Source organism: Phalacrocorax aristotelis, chromosome 5 (genome assembly GCF_949628215.1).
Source record: "Phalacrocorax aristotelis chromosome 5, bGulAri2.1, whole genome shotgun sequence".
NCBI classification, from domain to species: domain Eukaryota; kingdom Metazoa; phylum Chordata; class Aves; order Suliformes; family Phalacrocoracidae; genus Phalacrocorax; species Phalacrocorax aristotelis.
In genome coordinates, this window is record NC_134280.1 from 7251190 (window position 1) to 7278694 (window position 27505).

The following is a 27505-nucleotide window of genomic DNA, read 5'->3' on the forward strand; positions in this document are numbered from 1 at the left end:
CGGTGTTCCTGTGCATGCTGGCAGATGCAGCGCATGGCCAGCAGCAGCCGTCTCTAACAGGAGCCTCATGAGCCTTCCCCTCGGTTTTATTTTATTTCACAAGTCAAACAGGTGCACTCATTCCCTGAAGGGCATTACTGAACTGCAGCAGCTCTGCAGCAGCCGTGGTCCCGTGGCCCCGTGCGCCAGCACCCTGCACAGCCCGCAGCTCCGCAGGCAGCACCCAGCCCCAGCATGAACCATGGCCAGGCCCTTTGGAGGCCCTGTGGGGCTTTGGCCAGAAGGTGCTATAGGACAAGTGGGGACACGCACTGTGTGAAGGCCACCAACCTGAAGCACAACCCGAGACCATCTGCTTGGTATAAACGCACACTTTGTAGTGCTGTTCCTGGAGCAACTTCTTTCCCCCAGGCACTTCACCATACAGCCCACATCTCCTGCGCTGGACATCACTGTTCAGATTGTAATTTACCCTGATGTTGAGGGCAATGACCACATGTTGCAGCTGTCATTTTTTTCTGTTATTATTACACAAACTTTCCAACTCCAATGCCTTTTTGAACAGCATGCTTAATTGAGTTCATTCCTTCATTATTCAGAGTACAATTCTCCTCACATTGTATCCCACAGACAAAATATATTAAGGTCTGGCAGTATTCTTCCTAACAGCACTGGATCATTATTCCCCTTGTAACTCTTAGTCTATATGTTACTCAAAGGTTCAGTACAGGGCACTGTTAAAAAAAGATTTAGGCCCCCGATGGTACCGGGGAACACCAGATCCTGCTTTTTATACCATAAACAGTTATAGCTCTCTAAGGTAGAAAGTAGGGCCAGCTGAACATCTTCAGGGCCAGAAATAAATGAGACAATTTCCCCTCGCAATTCTGTCAGCCTTTATTTCCTTTTTTTTAATGCGGGAAGAGGAAAGCGCATTGCTGACCTTGCTTTGATGACACCATATAATCTCAATTCGATGCTGAGGGAGAAACGCTGAAAGGAGGGATCCTGACCTGGGGAAGGAAACCTAGCTACACCACCATCATTTTTTCAGTGAAACCATAATATTCACATCACTTTACAAAGCTGTGAATAGCAACGTAAGAAGACGAGCATTGCCTTCTGCCCTAGTTGTACCCTTCTCTTGTAATGATCCACTCTGAAGTAACTGTGGATTGAGGAGGACTGCATAGGTGCTAGGCTGGTTACAGTCCTGTTTTTCTCTTCTTTCTAATTATTGGAATAAGCAGCAGCATTGAGCTAAAAATGAGACCAAGCATTCTCCAGATCTGCAATTATTCTCTCACCTTGTACTTGTCTACAATATTTGTTTCACTAACCACTACAGCACAAAATATGCCAGAATTGTTTGAAATCCAAGTCCAATCTCAGACACAGTGAAAGACTAATAACAAACGTTGTTTACACACGTTTAATTCAACACACCAGAAGCAATTTTCTCACTCTCTTTAGCATTTTATTTGCTTATAAATACAAGTCAATACCACAAGATGGCACTTTCTTACTTGCAACACACACTATTATAAACACTTACCCTCTTCAAATGTTCCCAGATGTTTACGACACGTAACTTCTTAGTGGTTTCAAAACATTTAAAAAAGCAAGACCTTCTACAAACTGCATTTGTGTTTGATGTATATTAAATGAGGTCAGGTAATTAAATTCAAAAAAAGAATTTATAAATATTTCAGATAAGAAAATTTAAATACAAAAGCAGAGTTTGTATTAATTAAACTGAATAACAATTTAAACTGGTCATAATGTATCTACATGGTTTAATTTAATTTAAAATGCTTTTTAAACAATCAAATCCTCTAGCCATTCATCAAAACACTTATCTACTCAACTCTTTAAAAAATATTCTTAGCTAAGAAACCACCTATGCTTTTTCATAACAATCCTTATTCCGTCCTGTAGGTGGAAATGAAGCAAAATCATATTCCAGACTAGAAAACAGGATAAGAAGGAAGAAACTTTAAAAAACCTGGTAACTTCAGACACTTCAACTCATTCTTCCTTGTGTTTCTCAAAATACATGATCTGGTTTTAAAGTCTTTGAACGAAATGTAAACACTAGAAAACTCATTGTTGAAATATGTGAAGAATAAAGAACCCTGCACTAATATAGTGCATAATGATGCTGTGTCAAACTTGTCATTTACAGTAAACGTCACATTTTCCTCAGGATTGTCATGCCTTTTTTTTTCACTAATTCCTTTTGGTGTCTGTAGATTCTCTTTTTTTTTATTCCCATTGTTCAACAGGAAAAGATGTATTTTCTGGTCTCTTCAGAAAAGTTTCACAAGATCCAAGTCTTTGACTCCATTTTTTTTTAATAAAGAGGTGGCAAAATTTTAAGCTTGCAATACTTCTGTTCTGCTCAGTATATCACACGTCAAGAGATTCCTCAAAAAACTGAGAAGTCGGAGAGTTCCAAAAAAGAAAGCAGTTAAGGCAGTCGACGTCTACATTTGGATTTCTTTTTTATGTTACATATCAATGTCTCCGTCATAGGCTAAGGTTAGAGGCTTCTGCTGCGGGGGAGTGCTTTGATGCTGCTTTGTTTTTTTGCTGCAAGAAAAATATTTCAGGAGACAACATTATAAACTGTAATAAGCTCAGAAACATCATCAAAACCCAAACTTCAACAAAAAAATCAACTTCCCACACCAAATATTTAATTTTGCAACTAGGTGACACCGCAGCGCAGTGACTACTTCCAAGAAAGACCACATGGATCTGCTTGAGTGCTATTATGTGTGTGGTGTGGACACAGAGACTGCCAGAAATGGGCAGTCAACTGTGCTCTTCCTCTGGAGAGGAAATAAAGCATATTTGTCTCCCATGTCTTCTCACAGCTGACAAAACAAGGAACACCTCACAGAAAAATTGAAACATGAACCGTCTAGGAGTAGGATATTCTCATTTTTTCTTTGGCACAGTATTGAAGCAGCAATAATTATTCTTGAGAAATACACTTCCTTACCAGCCTTCGAGTGATGGAGAACTATGTAGTGTTATTTAAAACATCCTCTGTATTCGCCACAGTGAAGGCACAGAGAAATGGTGGCTACATGGCTTGGAAAGGAAGGAAGCTACAAATCCTAAGCAGCACCCAAACATTGTTAGTTAAGCTTTTAAATGAAAAGAGGGACTGAGAGAAAGACTGAGACAGTGAGAGACAATAAAGTGATCCTGGATGAAAGTGGGCAACAATGCTGTCAGGTCACAGTTGTGACTCTCCGGTTTCCTGCCCTGGTCTGGCAGGGTTTGGGCCAGCTTGCACCATTAACGTTTGTAAAGCCTGGGCCAGGTCCATGGTCCTCAGGTACAGCTGTGGACGTTGCAGGACACGTGGATGCCGGCCACTGCTCCCTTTGCATCCTCCAAGACACATCAACGGCAGCACCTTTCCAAATATTCAGACCAAAGAGCACAACACTAGCTCTGTCAAAGCAGCCCTACCACCCCAGCCCAGGGTGACGTCTGCTTTGGAGGAGGGCAGGCATCTCTCCCACCAGTAAAGCCCACCACTAGTGATGCACTGGTGTGGAGCAGAGCTTTGGTACGCTGTTTCTAACAGTGGCTGGTAACAGCAGCTTTAGACACAGGGCATATTTCCACCTGATGTATTCACTGCAAAAACCTATTTAGGGATTTCCTGAGCTGGAGCGTACGTCCAGAAAACCACAATTAACACCAAGAGACCCAATCTCCCGCGAACTGTTATGCCATCTTTGAATCCATTTATCTTCCTGGCATGCACAGTCCCCAGCAGTGGTAAACTCACAAGGCAATAATGCACTGTGTGAAAAATAAAATCTTTTGTTTATTTTAAACTATCATTTCATCAGATGCCTCCTACTTCTTATATTGTGGGAAATAAAAATTCCCTAGCGCCCATTTCTACTCCATTCATGATTTCATAGATCTCTATTGTATTCCCACGTCAAACATCATTTTCCAACTGAATGCCCCTATTCTATTTAGTCCTTCCTTGAGCGGAAGCCAGCTCCTCGACCAATCAGCCGCCTTGCCTTTTTTCAGTTTTACTTTATCTTTTTTTTTAAAGAATACAATAAAAAGCCCTTTCTAATCCCGGCAGAAGTCTGAATAAATATAAGGGCCTATTGATAATCAAAAATAATTCTTTCCCTGCATGGCCACCATACTTCTTCACAATTACGTCCGTCAACATTTACAATTTGGAGAGTTTTAAATTACTCTGAGGTAGAGGCCAAATGAAGGCAGTTAAGTAATCCAAGCTCCATTCCTCCCTAAAGCCTTGTGGATCAAATCTCTGCAACACAGGGTGTTGTGATATATTTTGGATTGTTTAAATAAAAACAAATCAGCTTTTATTTAAGGACAAAATACACGCCATACTCACCACATCAGGTAGGATGTAAAAATCAGGAAAACTACAATGAGGAATCCACCAGCTGAAACTCCGTATACCCACATCTTCAGTTTGCCATCTGTTGGAAGATGAGGAAAAAGGGCAGAGGGAGAAAAGGGGAGAACAAAAGACTTTATTCTGAAATACACAAATTCTTAAGAGATTAAGGAAAGAGAAAGCACACAAGCAAAATTAGTAGCATCACTGATGGGAAACACAGAAAGGACTGCCTGGGAATAATCCATAAACCCCATATTTTTGACAGAAAAAAGATTTCTGTAAAAATCAATCATTTTAAAGACAAAATCGTAACTTTGGTAAGAGGTGTAGATTTTCCTCAATGAAAACTGAAAAGGAACTCTCCGCCTCAGTTTTCCAAAGCAGTATTATTTCGTAACCTCCCCTCTGGCTGAGCTCCTGCAGTTCATTACGGGCAGCCCAGGCTTATGGTGCAGCACAAGACATACAACCTGGCCAGGCTCCTGCCCGTGGAAAGGAGCGGGGACATGAGATAATCGCAGTACATTTGCTCAGGAGCCCCCGTGGCTGCTCTGGCAAAGGCAATTCAATGTTGAGCTGACCCAGATAGAAACGCAGGTAACACCTGATATGTTTAGCCTAAAGAAAAGAGGACTGAGAAGGCATGGGATTGTTCCCCATAAATACTTGGGGGTCAATTGCGGTAAACACCAGCAAGAACAAGCCACTTAGAGTTGAAAAACGCTTGGGCAACAAATGGGAATAAAATCAGCTTAGAATAAAAACAAGAATATGCTTTGTAATATTAAGAGGGATAAAGTTGTGTAAGAGCTTTCTAGCTGGGCCACAGGAGCCGGAGAGAGAACTGGCTCTAAGACAAGCTAATGCTCTTGATAGGGCTGTTTGGATTGCAAAAACAGGGGACCCACTCTGCGACCCTTGCAGGAACCCCTCCACGTACATGTGAGCTTGAGTGTGTTGAAACATTTCCTTCTGATAGAAAGTCTCAAAACACATTATTTGGACAGGTCCTTAACTACAAGCTTTGCATTAATAATACTAATTTTTAAAAAAGCAATATTTCTGTTCCTTGCACTGTTCTGGCTGTACAGCTTTCCTTGTGGGGAGAAGCGATGGTATTTTTCCCATGCAGCAGTAGCCTGAGCTGATTCACATCAACAGAGCTGTTACTGCATACTGGAGGCAGGAATATGAACCTGCGCCGTACCCACAGACATGGTTTGACAGAGGCCATTTCAAACTCAGTCATGCGAGCGGGTGTTCCTTCACAGGACAATCACTGAGCCTCTTCTACATTTTACGTTTGAATGATGAATTTTTTCAAAGGGAAACATATTTAATCAGATCCCATTCTTTCTCTTTTTTCTTCCAGGCTTTGTGGAAGGGCTGAGTACCTCTTACAGATTTTCTCTTCTCCTCAAAACACTTACAGCCTATCTCCCGTGTGAGAAGAGCTCTGTTCATCAGGTCTGGGTTGTTTTTTTTTTTTCTGAAGTCTGGGTATGAAATTTGTCACCTGCTCAACTGGAGATGGCCAAGAAACATTTAGCAGTCCTGCAAAGGGCCTGTCACAGCCACAAAGAGGCATCCCACCATGTCTGCTATGAAGGCAGCTGTGCTCTCCATCCAACATAAAGGCATTGGACCGTGTCATCCTACAATTTAAACAGTGCTATTTAAATTGCTTCTCAACTTGAAAAAAGTTTCTGTACCTGAACTCTGGCCTCCCAGAGTGTGGTAAAGAAAGGAAAAACACAGCCTGATTTGAAATCAGTTCTGTGCACTCCTGCAGAGCATTTAAAAGAACAAAAACATCAGCCTCATTAAATTGTAATAAAATTTGTGTTCCAAACTGTAAATGGGAAGGGAAATCACAATTAACTGGAGAAAGGCATGCACACTTTTCCTGACAGATATAAGTCCTTAGATGTTCGCAAATATCAAGGACTACGGTACTGAAGGGTGGTAAATGCCATCCATACAAGGAGCATTCACCATAGACCTGCTACCAAGAGCATAACTGGTAGGTAACAGCGGTTTCCTGGCTCAGCTAGCAGTAATTATTGCAAACCCCTAGACTAGTAAGCCTGAGAGCCTGTTTAAGGGAGCAATTACATATTTTGTCAAGAAGTTAGACAAAGGGGAGTGATTTGAAGTGCAGCAGCCTTGAGCTGGGGACTGAAGGGCACATACAGACTGAAGAGTTACCTGCAGGATGCCACGGGGTTGGTGATGTGCTTAGTGCACACGGAGCACGTTTATTCCTTTCCCATATATTGTTTCTATAACATTTCTGCCCTAAAATTAAATAACACCATGTTCTGTAAAAGCTCCTTAGTCCCTATTTCTGTCATGTAGTCCCTGGGGGAGAACCGGCTCACAGATGCTGCACTGAGGTCAAGCCCACCAGAAGCTTTCAGGGCTGCAGCCTTGAATGCTGATTTTAAAAGAGAGGATTGCAGCATCCACCTACACCTCTCTCCCTTTTTCTAACCCTGTGAAGGTACCAGCTGAACAGATGACACCTAAGTAAGACATCCTACACAGGGCCATGGATGCTGACAAAAAGGCAATTAACCCCAAACCTGTGACTCAGACTGCTGGTGAACCGCGTGGGCTTCTGGATGTTGGGTTTGATCGAAAACCAGCCAACTTTAAAAGGCTTTGGACCAGCTCGATGAGCTCGGAGACTGTCAACGCAAAGGTTAACTACTGTATGCAAATCAAATATGTAAATGTAACATTCAAAGTGTGATCACATATATCAGACAAAATTATGGCTCCCTGAAGCCCATAACAGAACCTTTCGTTACATGTTTTCTAAAGTCTTGCGTTCATTACAAACTAATAGGAAACAAATGGAATGCCAGGTAACAGAAGAGGGGGAAGACTGCACTGCCAGTGTTTTAGAATATGGGGAGAACTAATGCGTGTCAGTAAAACTTAATGCGCCTGACATCTTCGTCTCCAATTTTAAAGTCCTATTTGCACTTTAGAAATTTATTTTGAATAAATTAATCTTGCAAAATAACAGTCAAAATGGTAATCAGCTATTACAGCTACAGCATCAGTCCTGTGGACCAGTCTGGGCACATCCAGTACGCAGTTCCAACTGGGAAGCATTTTATGATGTGGATGTCAAAAGATCCACTTGGGATGCACTGCTTGGGTGTAGCAGCTTGCCTGCTTTTTGTGGGGCATTTGGTAATGCCTTAACTCCAACAGTTTAAACTCTACATTTTCTATGCTGGTTTTTTCATATACTTTTGAAATATGGCAAGAAACAAGCAATTTTTCTTTAATGAAATCTTAAGTACTTTCTGCTCTGAATCTTCTGAAGCGCTACTGATCAATATCTTTCCTGGTCCAAACATATTACTTCTAGAAACATCATCTGATAATCGTTCTAAGCATCCCCCCAAATCACATATGAGTATACTTTTGCAAAATATTATTGCTTCATTCTGTCTTTGCTATCTCTCAACATAAGAGATTATGATTACTCTGTATAGGCGCAAAGGAATGAAAGGGGGCATGTGAGTTAGAAACTGGGAGGCTGCTCTGCAGCTCCCAGACACAATCTCTGATGTTATAATCTACAAAGCTTGTACCTTTCTTCAGAAACGTTGTAAAGACAATTTATTCCATTCATATTTAAGTTTTTCACCTGGATTAAAAGGTTGAATAGACCATCCTTTGAAAATGTCATGCATTTTTGAGTTGACAGGTTTATTTTTTCCAGCAATGGTCTTAACATCAGCTTTCTTATCTTCTAAACCTGGTACCTTCATGCAGTAATCCAGGAAACCATTTGATCTCATTATTTCTGTATATCCTCGCTCACAACCGCAGACTCCTCTCTAGGTGATAAAAGGGAATTCAGTATTAAACCAAACAGTATCCTTCGCAGAACAGGGCAAATTGTAGGCAGACTATGAAGAAACTGCAGGGTATATCCTGCACACGCAACTTCACGACCACCAAACCAAACAAGCCAGGAACCAGAGCCCACAAACCCATTCCAGTTCAAAAAGCCCAAATATATTTGGGTATTGGTTGAAAAGAGTCAGTAATTATGGAGAATCCCAACATACAAACATTTTCATCCTAACAGGCTTAATAACTGGCATCTGTGGCTTGATCCAAACTCCTCAATAATGTTTTTCCCACTGACCCTGCTGGGCATTGGAAGAGACAAACAAGAAACAACCCCACTTCAGACCCAAACCCTCCCAGCGTATTTCCACTCCAGTATTTCACAGGGCTATCTGAAATGAAGCTTGCTTTCTTACAGCCAAATATCTGCTGCCCTGGATCAGTCTAAGCAGTTTCTTCAAGAGGTTTCTTAGAAGTCTGTGGTTTGCTAAATAGATACTCAATTTTCTGGATTTCTATTTTAAAACAGCTTTTTTAGATTGTTTGTCTTTGCTAATTATCTTGTAATTACAATGCCTGTGTGAGAGTCTGACACCCTCAGTTACAATCCGAACAGGCAATTGATTTACAATCTCTGTGATAATTAAACTCTTGACACCAGTTTTGTTGCCACGACATCCTCCACTTGTTGCCACACATGATCCTGAGCTTTTTTGGACAAAAGATGAAGTCACAAATTTTTTACAGCTAACAGATTCATGCTTACCCATCATTTTTCTGTTCCTGTGGGCTCTGAGCACTCTCATGGCCACCCTCCCAGCCACATTCAATTGCCCATGAGCTAGTTTCCAATGGTAATTCCTCCCACCAGACACTCATCTGAAGCTGAGAGTTCTGGAGGCTATTTTCAAAATATGAATATTTAAACCCCAACCACCCCTGGCTACTTTAAGGGTCCTTGGTTTTATACTCCATCACAGTACTGACACAGATAAGGCATTTGGGGAAGCTCTTGCTGTGGAGTTCGGTACTGCAGGAAGGTGCATTTGTAACGTCTTGGGCTCACATTTGCTCAGAGGCAAAGCGGCAGTTTCTCAAAGATTCAGCAGGTGTGGCAGATGCTCAACATTTCAGGAAAAAAAGGTCAGTTCCACATTTTGCTTCAGGAGATAGTATGGGGACGGTGGGATCACGTGCTACAGCTTCCCTACGCTCATAGGGGCTTTCTGAGTCCGTGGAGGAGCAGGAGAGGACATACTCCTTCATCTCCTCTCTTACACAAGTTTACAGTCCATTTTCTAAGAGACAGTACAATAGCATACCATGAAAATTTAACCAAGAGGTTCCAAAACTCCTCTACTGAATAAAACCAAAATTGTAACACCTCAAAAATACTCCATCACTTGTTTGTGCAGGTTTGTGGTTTCCTTTCAGACTGAAATTCCCACAACTTCCTCGAGGTGGTACCATGGACACACTAAACGATTTTCTATGTACTGGAATGCATTTAAGATACAGAAGCTAATTGAATAGATTTTTCCGTGTTAATTTCTCAACCATATTCTGCAGCGAGCAATTACCTGTGTGCAGTAGGAGAATGGCTTTCTGCACGCCGGGCTGCAGTGCCGAACTTCTGCAGGTTTCATCCGAAGGGCACACCCTCCTGTAAAAGAAAATACTGAGTGCCTTCAAGGGTATGTTTTAAAACGTTTTTGACTTGGAACACCAGAGTGTAAGAAGTGCTTCCTTGCTTACTTTATATAGCTAAATACTAGTCTACTGAGCACATTAGCATAATATCTGTAGGCATTGCATTAATTAATTTGCCTTAACAAGGCAGGGAATTATTATCATACCCATCTTGTTAATGGAGAACAGAGATATACAGATTTAAGCAATTTGCCACAGGCCACATAGGAAGTTGGGGACAGAATCAGGAATTAGATGCAGATCTGTGTCCTCATTAATGTCTTATCTACATAAGAAGACATAATCCACATAACGCCTTTGCCCATCCTCACTTGGGGAAGTCTGTGCTTCTATAGGAATAAAAATATGTTAATTGAGTTCTCAATTACTCGCCAACCTTTGCACACAAAACTTTTGTTGTTATCTTAACTAGTCATTATAAATAGAACTAGGTAAGAACATCTGCATTTTCATTTCTAGTCTACTCCGTCACCCTGTGCATATTGAGAGAGATCCTATGGATGTGCAAGTCCTACTGCCTTTGCCAGTCTCTCATGGAGCTTCAAAGTGCTGACCATGAATTTCCCTTCTCATCCTGTGCAGGCAGAATTTGTAGGTCACGGCAACAGCAGGAATCTCACAGCTTGAGCAATCTGAGATTCCTGTGTGTTGAATAGAAGAGGTACAGGCACTGGGCTCTCTATCACGTGTGTAATGTTCTCTTCTGCTCTCCACAGTTACAGGAAGGTTGCACTAACAAACAGCTATGCAAGCCAGCCCAGGAAGCCCTTTTAGTACATGTACACTCATTTCTTCTCGTGACCAACCCAACAGTAGGGGTAACTCACCCAAATATTCTTCTGAATTGACATGTGTGATGCTGACCTGACAGCAAGGCTGGTGAACACCTTTCCTACACACAAATCTGAACAGAAATTCTGGAGGAATTAGGAAGGCTGTCCAACTGCCCTCTGAGCGACTGATGCAAGAGAAGAAAAACCTGGACGGAGACTTCCATTCATAGTATGAACGGCATACTTACCAAACATAACATGGTATGGTTATGGATATACATAGCACAGCAATTTCTGGGTACCTGTGACATTTATTCCATCCGAGCGCTGACACCACACTGTGCGTACATTGTCTCGCCAAAGGCTGGTTTTCCACAGGTAGTCATAACACTTCCCTCCTGCAATATCAATACCAGTTAGTCTTCACCTTGCAACAAAACCAGAATAAACTCTGGAATGGGAGGAAGCAGCGCTGTGGCCATGCTACCTGAGCAAGGCCGTGTTTCCATCGCTTGTCCGGAGCAGCTCTCTTGGTTCTCAGGAGACTGAACGATAAACGCCCTGGATCGGGACTGGCGCCCTGTCGTCTCGAAGCTCCTGCCGTTGATGCAGGTGAGCTCGCAGGAGCTCCACTCTGACCATTCTGTCAGGTGGCAGTCACCTGCATGTTGAAAGAATAAATCACAGGTTTTCAAAAGGAATCAGCCGTGAAGGATAAGGATAGCCTAAGAATACAACAGCTGTAAGAGTGAAATACCCCCAGCTTATCACCCAGCGGTATGCATTGTTCAGATTTTCCACTTCATGGAGAATTTCATTTTCTCAAAAAAAAGAAAAAAAAGAAAAAAAAAAAAAGAAGTAATTTTCAGGTGATCTAGGAACAGCAGACTGAGCATTTACCTGATCTGCTGAAGTACAAATCAAATTCTTACTCGGCGCTTAACAGTACTCAGAGCTATGGGAGCATCTCCATCTCAGACAGCTATCACAGGCAGAAATGCACTGTGACTTTCCATAGGCTTTACCTGGGCAAGGCACTGAGCACGGTAGCTGCAGCACGCTCTCTTTTGATGGGAGCTCACCACACAACGCATTTTCTACTGGCTTGGATGTAACAGAAACAGATGCATCATGCACTACACACGTGAGGTTGCGGACTTGCAATCCATCTCCACACTGTCCATCCTACAAAATGAGAGAAGGGAAAAGAGACACACATCGCTGATGTTAGCACATGACAGAAGAAATACGGTTGATTCCACCTAAAAAGACTTCAAAGATACAAATCTGGGCTTTGAACTACAATAGTGTTGCCAGTTATAGGAAGACAGACGGAGATCTCTTTACACATCACTGCAGAAGCACAGAGGTAGGGGCAGAGCCACACAGAAAAGTGTGTTGTAACCAAAGCAGGAGAAGAGGCGGGTACCGTAAAAGACGAATACTGTCTTTGGGGTCAGCCCTTCACTAGACTGTTCACTAGAGCTAGTGTATTTACTGATTCTTAAGAAATGCCCAGTTACATGAACACAGCAATTTTTGGCTTCTCTAGTGAAATCTGGAATGTGACAGTCTTTGGACAGTTCAAGAGCAGAGCCTGCCCATAAGGAATGGATATTTCCACACACCTCCTTTGATGATACAGCCCAGTAGGAGCATTTACATTATTTAAACCTTCCAACAGCAAAAATCCTCTGGCACACTTAATTAAACTGCAAGGATTACTGTGCACTAGGCTGTTTGTGTATTTTCTTAAAGGGAGCTATTGGCTCTGCAGTGGACAGAGATCACCAACTCATGTCGCATACTCTATCAAAACATCATGCAAACTTGGGCACCGCTTGTTAGCACCGAACCCCATTTGAACAAGCAATGGGAGGCTCCATCTGAGCCACTCAACACTTGTCAGCCCAATTCTGAAATACTTAGTCATACACCAAACCACTTGCTGAAGGGGACTTCCTTTACCAGAAAAATCAACATTATTTGGCTGAAGTGATGACCAAGGGCTGAGGATGCTCTAAGAGCTGAAGCACTGAGGGTATTTCTAGAGCCTGGAATTGATTCACTCTCATCTGAAAAACAGAGCTGCAATGACGTTTGGGGTGCACACATTAAACCTGCATGATGCTTTATGAACATGCACCTGAAGCCCTGCGGAAATGTTGCTTCACAAAACTAAGTAAATAAAAGCCAAGAAGAAGGATGAAACATTGCTTTTACATAACCAAGGGAAGTGCTCCTTTGGATCACTTGGCAGTGGATTCTTTTAAAATAAATGGATTTCATCTGCAGAACAGAATGGCTCCTACCAGGTGCATTCATTCTGCAGTGGGCTTGCTAGCAGGAATGGCTTTCCTGCATACACCTGGTAGCTTTTTCACTCTCTCCATCCTTCAGTTGCAGACCCACAATAAAATGGAAATAAGAGCATAAGTAGCTGGATTTAGAGCAGTAGCTAATCAAAAGCATCTTAGAGAAGCATTAGATTTACTCTATGCAGCCAGATTTCAAGTTTTTAACACCATGTTTCACTTTAGTCAGTATGTAACTTACTGTTCTAAATTACTGTTTCACCACTGAAACTTCTATTGTGGTCTGAGATTAATGGTGTGCAAATAACTTATGCAGCTGCCAATTGGGTTAGAGCTCTTAGAAATGGCTGGTGGAAACAGAAGACAATGTGGAGAAAATTCTCAAGGGAATTGGGCACTAATCAAACTGCAATGTATTTCCAGCTCAAAGTGGCTCAGGGAATGCCTAAAGATCACTGGAAAGGCCAAAAAAAGTTTTTAAATTATACTTATTCTTGTATAAACAATATAAAGCTATTTATATATGTATTGATATATAAATAGTTGTATGAATACCAAGATATAAATATAAAAAAAACAGGTAAAAAGAATACATTTTTTGGTAAGGCAGTCTCCACCACAAAAGTCCACATGCAACATTCTTCATTCCCCTATCATGCAATATTAGAAATACCTTCATCTTTTCCAATGTTTAGAATAAAAACTGTCTAGAAACCATGGACTTTCAAACAATCCCAAAGATAAAGGTTCGCTTTTTAACAGTGGCTTCCATTTGCTTGCTTTCTTTCAAGACCACCAAGGTGTTTTTACAATCAACTGAACACACTTAAAAGGTAAAATGTCATCCTGTCATTTATAAAGGGAGATGTTTTTTGGTATATTTGGCAAGGTCATAAGCAACGCAGGAGCACTGCATTAACTTCCTTATCATCTTAAAAATTATTCATGTCCCCAAAATTATACATTTGAAGATCTAATTAATAGGTGTGGAGTCAGTGGAAGTTTGCTGCAGTAATGGCACACTGAGGATGCAGGGAGTAGCTGCTAGTCACAGGAGAACTGCCAAGGAGATGATCACATATTCAAAGCTCAGGGAATCAGATTTGTATTGTAAATGCTCTTCTTTGGAAGATGTGATCACCTGAGGTTTGCCTAGAACCAGGATTTGCCTCTTGAGTCACAAGCTCCTGGCAGGAAATACGCGGGGATTTGACTTCCAGGGGGCATTACCCACCTTTGGCTGCAAAAATTTCTACACTGACCCTATGGAGGATGCAGAACCCACTCTGGGTCCCCTAAATACAGCCTGGAGGTATGGGTCCCTCCAGGAGGCACCTTCACGGAGCCTCTGCCTCTCACTCCCCTCGCCCCAACCGACCACTGGTAAAATAAGGAGAAGGTTTACACCAGGACTGTGTTTTGACATCCAGGTATCTTCTGAACTGACTGACGTACTGACACCATCTGCCCAAACCTCTCACATCACCCTCCAATACTTTCCACTCATAACATACTAATAAGACAAGAGATAACTGTGCTAATGAGATGCTTTGCCCAGATGTATCTTTAAGAAAAGTTTTCCCTTTTCAGGTTTTACTGGGGTTCATGTGTGTTCACAATTATTTTAGGTAAAGAGTTGACTGGGCAATGCTTTCACAGGTTGATGAGCATTTAATCAGGTAAAAGTTTTCTCTAATGAGGAAGCGTTGCGTGATCACATTTAAGGGAGTGCTTTTAAAACATGTTAGAAAGGAAGGGTTCTTAGTCTTAGGAATGTTAGGCAGCTAGTGCTTGATAGCATCTAGCTACTTCGCTTACATTCCTTTAACGGAAAAATTATGAACAGTGTCAGCTACTGCTAATTTTTTTTTTTTAGGCTAATCAGGGTAAACCACTTCAACTCCAGTAGGAAAACGATTAATGTAATGTAACCCTTTAAGATTAGGTGTATTGACCATTTCTCAAGTTCTGCACGCCTCTGAATGCGGCAGAAATGCCCCACGCCTGCCAGAGGTGTGCCTGTGACGTGCAGTTACCTGGAGAGCAATGCACTGATGTCCATACTGTGAAAACCAGCAACACAGAACACTAGCGGGCTCTATTCCTAAACATGCAGGCGCCTCTAATTATTCACACAAAGTCAATTTAGCATCATACAGTCCTTCTACAATTAAGAAATCCAGTGTCAGTTATCTTGTAATACAAGAAAATAATATTTTAGCCTTATAAATAATTGTCCTGTTTACATTATTACAGGAAGACACCTTCACAATATGCACTTTAGTCTTACCATAGGATGCATTCACCTTATTTCACAAAGCATCCTTGAAAACAGGACATCTGAAAGCTTTTTTAGAAAGTAAGCTTAAGCTTCTTTTCCAGTAAAGCACAGGAATAAATCACCCTGTATTTATGAACTACATTTAATTCTGAAGAACCTCATTAAAGAGAAGTGAACACAAATAAAACGGTTCCTCTCCAAAACAAAGCAAAGGGTAAAGAAACTACACCGCAGTAATTTAAGGAGAGAAGCAGGCTCTATCTCACTGAAAGCACGGGATGATATCTGGGTTAGGGAAGGCTGTGATTACTTGCTCTGAGTTGAAATTTAGCTGGGCTCTGGATGCACACACTTTTAACCTGCATGATGTGTTATTTATGTGGAATATGCCAGGGCATTAATTCAGCTTCCCTACTAATTCTTTAATCAGCTCTGTTAGCCTTTATGGTTGAAGGTCTCTTCCCTAATATTTAACAGAATTTGCTTACATCAGCTGGACAAAATACAGGCTGATGTTATAATTTTGTTATATTTATCTTATTCATAAATGAATACTGAGTGCAGTACATACAAGGACCATATTCACATCCCTAGTTGCAATGAGCTGTTGTTCATTACATAAAATACAAATATCATAGAATCATAGAATGGTTAAGGTTGGAAGGGACCATTAGAGGCCATCCAGTCCAACCCCCCTGCAGGGAGCAGGGACATCCCCAACTAGATCAGGTTGCTCAGAGCCCCATCCAGCCTGGCCTTGAATGATTCCAGGGATGGGGCATCGACCACCCCGCTGGGCAACTGGGCCAGCGTTTCACCACCCTCAGTGTAAACAATTCTTTCCTTATAACCAGTCTAAATCTCCCCTCCTTTCGTTTAAAATCATTACCCCTTGTCCTGTCCATATATCCATATATTTCTGTTTCTCTGGTCTTGAACTGTCCAAAGACTGTCACACTCCGGATTTTATTTGTGAAAACCTGGGAAAATTCTGGGTACTATTCTGCCACCCACAGTATTCACTACATGTCCATCTACCGCACCTAGAAACTGAGCAGGTGTTCAAGGCATTCGCAGTGTGGTAGAGGGCAGAGCAGAAAACACAAGGGAAGTGTCCTTATGTGCATTATTGGCTTCAGTCTCCTACATGGTGTAATGTGGAGAAGCAGCCACAGATCCATGCAGAGGTCTTGTCCCCTGGGACGACACAGGGCACTTTTCCACCCCAACCACACTTCTCCCACCTGCATCTCCACAAAGCTGGCTTTAAGCAGCATGAGTGGACTTCACTCTCCCCGAGAAACCTCAACGTGAAGGATTCACCTCTGCTTAAACTGGGTTACTGACTAATATGTTTTAATATTGGAAACATTATCTAACAGGCAAGGAAAGAAGAAAAAGCGGGGGGGGGGAGGTGGGGTGGGAATCAATTGAAGCCGGATGCAAGTCACCGGCAGTGAGAAAATGATGGCTCCAGAGCCAACAATGCAGAGGTGCCAAGCGCAGGTACAGCACATCGCAACTGAATCCAGCCATTTTTAGATCATTAAAAAGATAGCCTGGCTAAGAAGGAAGCAGAAAGCTGTACTTCATACAATAAATCACACTATTTACTGGAGACCTTGTAGGGAAAAGACCTGCTATACAGTACTTTAAAAAAAAAAAAAAACCCCACAATAAAAAGGACTAAGCTCTCTTGAAATCTAGTGTATCTATTTTCTTGTTAGAGGTATTTTATATAATTAAATTATAGGTCACCATGACTATGCTCACTCAAGCACATTTACTCTGTAAATCTTCTTTAATACCTCTATAAGCTCACGGTACTTGAACCTGTATTGTTATAAATTGCTGCTGATGGCTGGAAGATGAGGTGCAGAGGTTTACCACTCCTGAACTTCCCCTGCTTTTCTACGGATCTTACCAGCGCCTTCAATGGCCACAGAGACACCTCCGACCCACGAAAGGTGGCCTCAATCAATTCTGCCATGTAATGATGATTTTTGTTGTTGAACCCGGCCGCGGGGAACCCAAGGAGCCCCCGGGAGCGCTGGAGAAGGCTGTACCTGGACTCTGCAGGGGGACCACGGGCCCAGCAGCCAGCTGTAGCAGGGCTTCACGGGGCAACTCCTGTGCTGGGTGAGCTGCTCCGGGCAGGGTCTGCCCTCGCCCACTGCCCGCAGGACCACCGAGCGCCCACGCACCATCTGGCCTAGGCGAGGGGAGAAGACAGGACATGGTGAAGGAGGCAGGGAGGAAGAAAGGCAGGCAGATTTTGTGATTTATCAGTATTCCTGGTTCATTTTCCACCATTAAAATCTGTTAAAAAAGCAATGAATTGGGAACACTATTTGGATAATATGGATGCAATTGCTAAGTCTAAGTGATGCAGCCACTGACATTTTCAAGCACAGTTTTTAAACACAGTTGTGTATGTTTTCCAAATATATTATTTGTTTATGCAACACATTTAAATACTTGACTAAGTCCTGATTATTAAATACGACAAGAAAATAATTCCTGTGGCAGCATAATTTCTAATGTTATGCATTCAATAAGTTTCCAGAGATTTTTAACAAATGAAATTTTCTTTTTATGACCAATTATGTGCATCTAATTTGAAAACTGCGAATACTCTAGTGGCTATTACCGTCCATAACCATTTCTGCCATTTCCATTAAAATCCTATTTATTATTGGTGAAAACTTCTTCAGCCACTAAATGGAAAAAGCAATTATGTTACTACTTTTGAAATAATAAAACAGAATATATTCATTAAAGTTACAGCGATTCCATTTCCGTCTCCTTTGCTGTCCGTTCACTTCCAGGAATGTTTCCACGCAAAGTGTTTCAATTAGAATCCTGGCTCCAATTAAAAGAAAAGCGGGGGAAAAAAAAAAACCCTTATGCAACAGGATGCAGAAGATTGTTCTGGGGATAAAATTTCTGCCTTGACTTTCAATTGGCTTAGCTTTGAGAGGCAGTTAAAAAAATAAGAGGTCTGGGTAATAAGGGCACACACATACAACAAGACAGATGTGAGCCGTAATTGCTAACTCACTGGAAAGGAAAGAGATAATGTGTTGCAGTGGAGCACTCCCATTTGTATCGCAGTCATTCAGCTGCAATCGTGAGTAGAGGGGAGTCCGGGGGGAAGCAAACACCCCTGCGAAGTGGGGAGGCTGTGATACTCAGAGAGATCCTTCTTCCAGCTTCTTATGCACGCACTTTTTAATTAATGCTACTGCAGCTGGGTTTAAGGTACATACATCTCTAATAACTATCATCGTGACTGTTGATGGAGCCGGGTTTCCAAAAACATTTTAGCAAATAAAAATTAAAAGCAGACACACCTGAAAAAGCTGCTGATGGATACCTTAGCAAGCTCTCTTACCTTTACAATGCTATTCCCTTGCTCTGACCCACTGAATTCCATTTTTAAACCCATTTAAACCAATTTTAAGACTTCTTCCTTTTCCAAATCTAAACCCCTGGACCAGGGGAGTTTGTAACAGAAGTGATGATAAAAGCTCTTATCCACATGACTGTGCATTCAGACATCACGGAATCAGATACATTAGGAGGTGGAAAAAAATCCTACCAGCTGAGAGGAAAGGCAACACAAGAAACTCCCGTGGTTCACAGGGAGTCAGAGCAAGGGAAGAGAAACCCTGCAGTCCACTGCCGGCAAACCTCATGGCAGCTCTCCCCTGCCCAACAGGCTGAAATTAGCAGGTTCTTCCTCTCCAGCAATGGACCAAATTTGCTGGATTCTTCATAATTCTGAATGCTGAGGACTGGTAAGCAATGGAAAAGGCTCTTTGGGAAACCATAGGAAGCCCATGGCTGTGGGGTTTCCAGGATGCCCTGGGGCAGTCGGCACACCCGGGCCAGGGAGCTCTGCGGCCCCACCAGGCACAGGCTCCCGAGACGGCAGCTACCGAAAAGGAAAGGAAAAGGAAAGATTTGATTTTATTAGGAGCGACTTGAAAGCCTGAGGCATTCATCAAGCTATTTTAATTAAAGAAAGAATGTCCTTTCGTACACTTTGTTTAACATCTTTCAAGCAAAACGTAAGCGGGAAGATCATTGAATAGAAAACACAATTTTCCTTTTAAGAGGAAATAACGACTGTTCTGTATTTATTTACATTTTATTTTCCTACAGTTGGTTATCCAAACATTTAAACTCACCACATTCAGAATGGTCAGCTGCTGCTTGACTCATTTAGTCTATCGCTTTCTTTTTATACTGTGAACAAATCATCAAAGAAAGACATTTTATTGTCTCTTTCTTTGCACAATCACTGCAGTGAGTTTCTTAAATCTTTTATTTTTTTCCTCACTCCATAAACACTATGTAGGTGCCTGGTTACCACTCAAGTAGCGGAAAAACCCTCTGTCTTTACTTTTTAAATACCTTATCTTTTGCTGCCCATGAAGAACAGAATCTCACTGCATCTGAATTTTTCTTCCAGTACAAACTCTGAAAAAGTCAAAGCAATCCTAGTTGTTTCTTTAGTTCCCCAATGAATTTTTCTTTTATTTTGCCATGAATTGGCAACATCTCTGTTTCCTCTGCTCTGCAGTGTTAAATGATACAAAAATTAAGACAGAAAGTGTGCTGAAAATTGAAAATAAGTATTTCTTCATATCCTCATATTTGTCATTAGTTTTGAAAGGAGGAAAAAAGAGGCTAGACTTGTTAATGTTGGTCACTTAAAATCCTGTTTTGTATCAGCAGCTAAAATTTATCTCAGAAGCATAGGATCATATTTTCAAATCAGAAGAATATCATTTTTTTACCCCCCAAAATCTTGACATTCCTTGCGTTTCATCCCCACAAAGTGATGCGTCGCAGCTGAAACCAAGATGACTAAAATTCCTGCCAGTTCATCCCAGTCAAAATTACTGACACTTTGCTACCTGTTTGATGAGCAGAGTGTATGAAACACAGCCCTCTCAAACAACCGCAAGACCAAAGCAGGAATCAAGTTACTTAAATACAGCTCTGGAGGTCAGGTTAGGTCAAGTCAAAGCAAAGGGGACTGGTGATAAAGGGGGCTTTTCATCTACTTCCCACTGCCAGTCCCACCAGCGGGCACTGGGGCATCCGCAGCACTGGGAGAGGTTTTGGTGGCCCCTCTTCCAGCAACGCTTCCCAGCACGACCAAACCAGAGCTTAACGAGTTTGAGTAGCAAGCGAGAAAATGTAACCACCAAGTTTTTCAGTCGTATAGATCCTTGGCCCCCTCATTTCTGTGCCACGGGTCAGTCTGGTGTTGGGGTGCCTGTCTCTGCAACCCGCTATCATCTCTTCTGGGCCCTGAGGACTGAGCAAGACACAGCGGCATGTTCAGCTCTGGGTAACTCGGGTAAGTCCCATAATTTATCTGATGAAGACAGCTTTAGAAGTGGCAAAGCATGGGTTTAGGTGTTCTTATACTATTTAGCACTCCTGTTAGACAACTTGGGAGAAATCATACAGGATTGGAAAATGTTTACATAGAAAAATTCAACATCCTCGTGTATTCATCTGCCTTAACAAAGGAAATGCAATTTGCTGGGGATTATCCGTACCAAACACCTTTCCAGTAACTGATTCAGGCTGTGGGAGCATCATCCATTAACACAGTACTATACATCTCTTCATAGCAGTACAGCAACTGATATGAGGAACCCTAATATATAACCCAATGTCAGCCTAAAGCCCTAGCCAGCATCCTGAACAGATGCTGCCCAGAACTACAGCTGCAACAGGCAAATATCAGTTACACATCTCCGTAGGCTCAGCGCAGGCAGGAAGGAGAGATCTACTTTACTTATCATCATTTATAAAAATCAATATATTCGCCTTTGGCTGCTGTGTACCAGAACCATATTAGCTGTCAGTGCCACATACACAGCAGCACCACTTCATGTTTAAATGCATTGTTCCATAAAATAAAACCTGAGCAAAAGAAAGGTACCATCCATTAAAATATATCACAGCAAGCCACTACTGGAAAAGATGGGCAGAATGGAAATGTTAGCAACAATGCCTGAGTTAAGAAACACATGAAAACGTAAATCCAGCAACACTAAATTTTGACCTGAATGATATTTAAATTATGTTTCTCTCTGAAGTCGTTTATGGTACTTCAGCGGGCCCTTCACATGCTCTCCAAGAAAAGCCAGAAAAGCTGAATACTGTTGCAAGCGGAGCCAGTAATGGTGCATACAACTGATTTGCTGTGAATTATTCCTGAGAACTATGCATCTAAGTCCTACATTTTAGCTTTATCAAATAGTGGGCAATTACTTATTTGGCAAAGGGAAGCCGAATCAGTGTTTACTACAGCCAATTCCCACAGCTTGTTTGTCATCGTCCTTTGGTTTTCCCTGTCTAATTTGAGGCTTTATCCTATTCTCACAAATGCCTGTGAGAAACGCATGATGATTTCAAAGGTATTACAGTTGATGAACCTTTGGATAGGAAACCCTCACTCCATTCATCTGTGAAGTACCACCTGTAGATGAGTACATAATTAATGTCTTCTCTGTTAATACCATGATCAAGTAGTATTTATAACTAACTGGAACTCAGTGAAGAAGCTGAAATGATGGTGTTTCTGCTGTTGGAACCACACAAAGGCCACAGCTGCAGGACTGGTGCCAAGGTCCCTCCGTCACAGATGTTTGATATCACGCTCCACGCTTGATGGTTGCTACAGCAAGACTCAGATCAGGACTGGGGCTGCAGTAAAATAAACAATGTGCTTGGAATAACCTGGATGCAAAGTACTTTTGTTTCATTGAGGCTCCTGCTTTGGGATGAGATTCAGAAGACTCTTGGGTCCCTGCAAAGCTATTCAGATGATAGAGAAGGACTGAGCAAAATTTGGCTTCCTTATGTTACAATTCTTAAGACTTTCCCAGCTGCTTAGCTGCCGTAGGTTCACAAAACAGTATCTCTGGGTTTTAAATCCATGTCCTGAACTGTACGAGCCAGCTCTGTAGCTAGCAGCGTAACAGAGTTATGATCTTTGAGGACCGGAAGACGACCCATAGACTGAGCTGAGCTTGGGCTTGATTGTGTTGTTCAAGTAGCTTTAATGAGGTTTGGCACCTACAGCCAGGATGCTCCCAGGAAGAGCTGAGGGCAGCTTCAGCAGGGCATGGATGTTTCCAGTTTCCTCTGCAGAAGCCCAGCTCTGATTTAGGGCATAAAGTAACTGGTTGCTCTTTACATGTATTGGGAACCATCAGCTCTTTAGGATTTACATGAGCATTTCAGGAATAGGTGCAAAATACAAGACATACCTTTACTTGAGTAGATCCCTTTGCAGACTATGCAACGTAAGAGCTCAGGACAAAAAAAAACCTTCAGGCATTACACAGGATGAACTGCCCGTTTAGCATGCTAAAAGCCATAAAGAAGTTACGACTTGCTTTTGCGCAGGTAGCTCTGTTTATTTTAGTAAGTGATTGAACACTCAAAAAAATAATTTAAGTCCATTCAACAACATGAGCATTAACACTCCAAAATGGATTTTGAAGAAAAAATAAAATTTGGAATTAATAGTATTCCTAGTGTGTTGTTGTTAAAACGCTGTCTATGAATTATTCATTTCTGTTAAGAAAGCACTGCTTTACAAAAGGGCTAAAAGCTCAGCAAAGAAAGAACACCACTAATCCAAATATTAAGCTTTTTCTGTAACATGCTTTGATCTCCAAAATCCATCTGAAGGAATGGAAGTTAAGAGCTTTTTTCTTTTTGACCTTAAGTGAATCTGATTCAAATATACATTATGGCTCTCAAATCTTAAAGACCATTAGCTGTACATCTAATGCACATCAGAAGACTGGGAAGTAATGCCACGAGCTTATTTTGAATAAAAGCTTCAACACATTTCCTCATGTCAATACTCAAAGGGCTTCTTAAACCATATAAAGTTAAAAAAAACAACTCCTAATCCTTTCACTTTTTGCACGCTGGTGAGCATTATTGGCTATAGAAAACCTTGCTGAAGTTACTGGAGTCATACAAGTATTAAGGGACCTCTAGATACAAGATGGTAACAGAGATACAAGACGGTAACATACGAAATGATGGAAAATAGTCTTAGTGGGTTTTCTTCAGTGGGATGTAATACATAAATAATTAAATACAAATCCTCTGGTGAAGTTACTTACCTATTTCTTAAGAACCCTGTAACCCTTCCTATCTCTTTGCTAGCTCTATGTACTCCTCCTGTCTCTGGGGTTAATGTTTCCCATGACTGAATTCTGAGAGTTTGAATTAATTAATAAAATAATCCTCCAGGCATCTAGCCACTTGATTTCCTAAATCGCATTTTTCGCTTTTAAGTACTTTGAAAATAGCCTGCTTTGTTCAAGAAATCCAACACCTAAGGACCTCAAGAGCATCCAGGAATCACCTCTGAAGGTTTCAGTGTGGCTCAGGGCGATCCCTGTGCTCTGTACCCCTGCTCAGAGGCTCTGTAAGCCCTTCTGGAATGGGGGTCCCATTTGTGCTGCATTGCTGAGGCATGGGAGGGGTGGAAAGGGGGCAGGAGGGCAGGTGGGGACTCACCGCCAGCACCACACGTGTGGGAGCACTGTGACCAGGCTGACCATGCCGAGAGCCGGCAGTCCACCGCACACCCCACCACGCACCGACTGCTTGTCTGCGCAGGCTTCTCCAGGCGAAGCTGTGAGATGACAAGGAAACACAGGCATCAGCCTCCCCAGCCCCCCCGGCCACCTCCTGCCACGGATGGGCACCAAGTCAGGGGCCGAACATCGGCAGTGACTCCAGTGAGATGCCAATGTTGCTGCTTACAGGGAGTCTTCCCGAGGGTGCAACTGGGGAAAGCGGGTTCAGTATTAAAGTATTTCATGTATACAAGTCCTTCCGTGTTTGGGTCTTACTCTGAAAGGACAATCTCAAACTTCTAGTAGGGTACAGTCTCCCTGGCGGCCAGCTTTGTTGGAGCCGTGGTGCAGGGTCTACAGCTGTGCCCCATGTGTGTTACTCCAACCCCAAAACCTCCTGTTTGAGCCAAGGAGTGATACCACTTACTAACACCCTGGGGATGCTTTTGTTCCCCAAAGCACCCAACCCCTGCACTCCCAGCACCAAACACAACTTCTCCACCATCTATGGACAGTGTCTTGGTGTGGATCAGAAGGCACCAGCTTTCTAGAAACAAAATGAACCTCTGGGTGTTTCCCTGCCCCCCTCACACGTGTGTGCCACCCTCACCTGCTGGCAGAGCTGCATGCTGACGGTGGCCCCGTCGCTGCGTCGGCAGCTCAGAAGACGACGACGCTCGCCGTGCCCGCAGGTGGCATTGGCGCCCAGCTGGCATCCGCTCCAGCCTGCAGACACAAAGCAACGGATGCAGTGCAGCACATCATGGCCATCTGTCTGTTTTCATATCATTTTACTCAACACACGGGTTACCTCCCTCCCCCTAACACAGCCCTTCCCCACATCAAGGCACCCCAAACCCAAGAATAACCCGCACAAAAGAAAGTTGCTCTTAAAATCAAGCAAGTCTCAGAGGAGAAACTCCTTACTTTGCACTCAGTTATGAAACCGGTACCTCAGAATGCACAGAAAACTGTTAAACACTAATGAAGAGTATCAGTTCAACCCAGCTGGCGCATTTACAAGACTGTATTGTCTGAATTAAAATTTCACTTTGATAAAGTAGCTGGGGAAGTTTCTAAAGGGTAACTGTGGTTTAACCTGTTTCTTGTCTCAAGGCAAAGCTTTCCATTATTTAAAACTAAGCTCTAATAGTCGTGAAATAAAAACAGTATTTCTAGTAGAAAATTCATATCTTATTACTTGTCTGAAATTATGGTCAGAATACAACTAAACTAAACTAAGCCTTAAAACACCATTTAAAATAAGCAAAAAAGCATAACGCAAACAACAAAAATTTCCATACACCACCACCAAGTAGGAAGCATATGAGAAGAAAACCTATTACTTTGTGTCTTCCACCTCTGATAAACTTGAACACATAGATGTTCTGCATTTCTGAAATGTGACGATAAAAAGGCACCTACTGCTGCCTGTGTGTTTCTAGGGCTTTTATTTCAAACCGGGTGAGTTTATATTCAGATATAACATTTTTTCCTGCTTTGTTCTCCCTTCCCACCAGCCCCCAAACTCCTCTTAGATCTCCTCTCCTCTCTCTGCCTTTCTCATTTATCCCAGCTGGTCAAAACAAAAGGAATTTTTCCTTTTTTTTGTGTGTGTTCTTTTTGTTTGTTTGTTTGTTTGCAACAGATCTAATTGCTTCTAAGGCCCTAAATAATGCATTTTGCTTTGAATATCCTATGCCCACCCGTATAAATCATATTTGCCTTCAAACCAGACTTTTGTTGGTATTAGTTGCTTCACACAGATGATACTCTTTCAACTGGAATTTTGTAATTAATTCTGTTGCTAACCCACCAAAAAGAAGAGATCCCATTTAACCTGTTTTATTTCCAGTGTACCTTCAATGACAAATTAAAAATTGTGCATTCGTTCACTAACCTGTGGACAAAAAAATAAGCAGTCATGTAATTAACTTCATTGAGATCAGTGATGTATACACATAACTCTTTCGATGTTAAGGCTTTAACCAACACCACAAGTAAACATAATTAAAAAGGCAACTGGAGAAAGTCTTTAAGTAGCTGAATCTTTTATGCAAAGATATTTGGAAAAGCAGAACATCAATTTAATATATGTTGTAATTGGTGTCACTTCCTGCTAAAAGTATATCAGAAAGCCATACCTACCTGTTAGATTGTACTGATATTGGAAGCAATTTTGGTTAAGAATACATGGCTTCATTTGTGACTCTTCAGGGCAGGGCTTTGTATTGACAGAAGACCTTAGCACTTGTCGAGTTCGGGTTTGCATAATATTCGGATCACACACCTATATATGAAAGTGATGGACAGTACAAGAGACCCTAGTAAATCATACAGGCACCGACCGCCTGGGGTTGTTACATGCACATCCACGGCCATACTGAGGTACGATGTAATTACGCTTCTGTTCTAAAGACACTTAAAAGCTGATGAAGGAAAAGAAATGTGATTCAAAGGTAAGAATCCAATATTACTAAAAGTCAGCTTTTGTCCACCCTGATTTGGCTATTTTTATATATATATATATATATACACACACACACACACACACACACACACACACACAGAGTATTTATTTCCATAACTTCTTATAAGGGACCTTGGGGACAACAGAGGAAAGACCGTGCCATTTTGCTGTGCTCTACTCTCCACCTCTTCCCAAGTCTTTCAGTAAAATGCCATAGTACTGAACAATGGGGACAGGATTTCTGGCACAATTAATGCGTTTTTAAGTAATAACTAATGTTAAAGCAGAGCTTTTATTTCTAGGAAGGACATTGGTAACTGCACGTCAGTTACGATGCAGACAAGACGATGGCATGACTTTTCAAAGTACGTGATACAAACATTGACGTCTGACTGTCTATAAACCAGGATTTGCTTGTTTGCTTGTCTTATGCCAAGGGGAACTATTTCAGGAGGAAGGAGTCACAGCACCGAAGATTAAATACCTGTGACACCAGGCAAGGCTAATTGGTGGTGAAGAGCGCTATGGATTGCTGCTTTGTCTCACCAAATGAAACCACAAACAAACAAAAAAAAGTCTACATAAGCTTATTCTGAAGCCAGGGTGATTACAGGAATACGTAATAGCCATTTCAGCTGCAAGGCTGGGACAGAAAAACAGCCCCAAGGGTAGGGGCTCTGACCCTCTGAAACTCAGCAGAGTTTTCCTGCAGTCCAGTACAGCAGGAATGAGTGCGTGGAAGTGGTCGCAGCAAACCTAATGGAAATAAATCCCTATTAAAGGTATTCACAGCCATTTATTGAACAAGATGACCTATTTAATTCCTAACAGTGTCTCATTAGGGCTAAATATTGCTCAGGAAGCAAAGAAAATAAAAAAAAACCCCAATGCATATAGAAATAATTTTTCATAAATGCTTGGGAATTTAAAACATTATTTTTCTATAGAGTAATTACAAAAGATAACTAACAATTTAAAACCACAGGCTTATTATCATGCAACTAACTGCCTGCACTGCAGGCTG

General features: G+C 41.9%; 1 protein-coding gene across 2 annotated transcripts in view; it reads right to left on the reverse strand.

Annotated features, from left to right (window-relative positions):
* Window positions 1-2253: 2253 nt before the first annotated feature.
* The window catches only part of THSD7B (thrombospondin type 1 domain containing 7B), a 284929-nt gene continuing 259677 nt past the window's right edge, over window positions 2254-27505 (reverse strand). The window contains exons 18-28 of one of the 2 annotated variants that reach the window (XR_012660584.1): window positions 26160-26301; window positions 24622-24737; window positions 23950-24067; window positions 17442-17587; window positions 11805-11964; window positions 11267-11440; window positions 11082-11177; window positions 9877-9959; window positions 8206-8280; window positions 4412-4499; window positions 2254-2592 (exon numbers count right to left, since the gene is read on the reverse strand). Coding sequence is in view for 1 of the 2 variants with exons in the window: in XM_075092835.1 (XP_074948936.1) it covers window positions 2511-2592; window positions 4412-4499; window positions 8088-8280; window positions 9877-9959; window positions 11082-11177; window positions 11267-11440; window positions 11805-11964; window positions 17442-17587; window positions 23950-24067; window positions 24622-24737; window positions 26160-26301 (1398 nt within the window). In the remaining variant the exon portion in view is untranslated. Of the gene's footprint in view, window positions 2593-4411; window positions 4500-8087; window positions 8281-9876; window positions 9960-11081; window positions 11178-11266; window positions 11441-11804; window positions 11965-17441; window positions 17588-23949; window positions 24068-24621; window positions 24738-26159; window positions 26302-27505 lie in introns of both variants that reach the window. The other variant, XM_075092835.1, reaches the window with a different exon arrangement.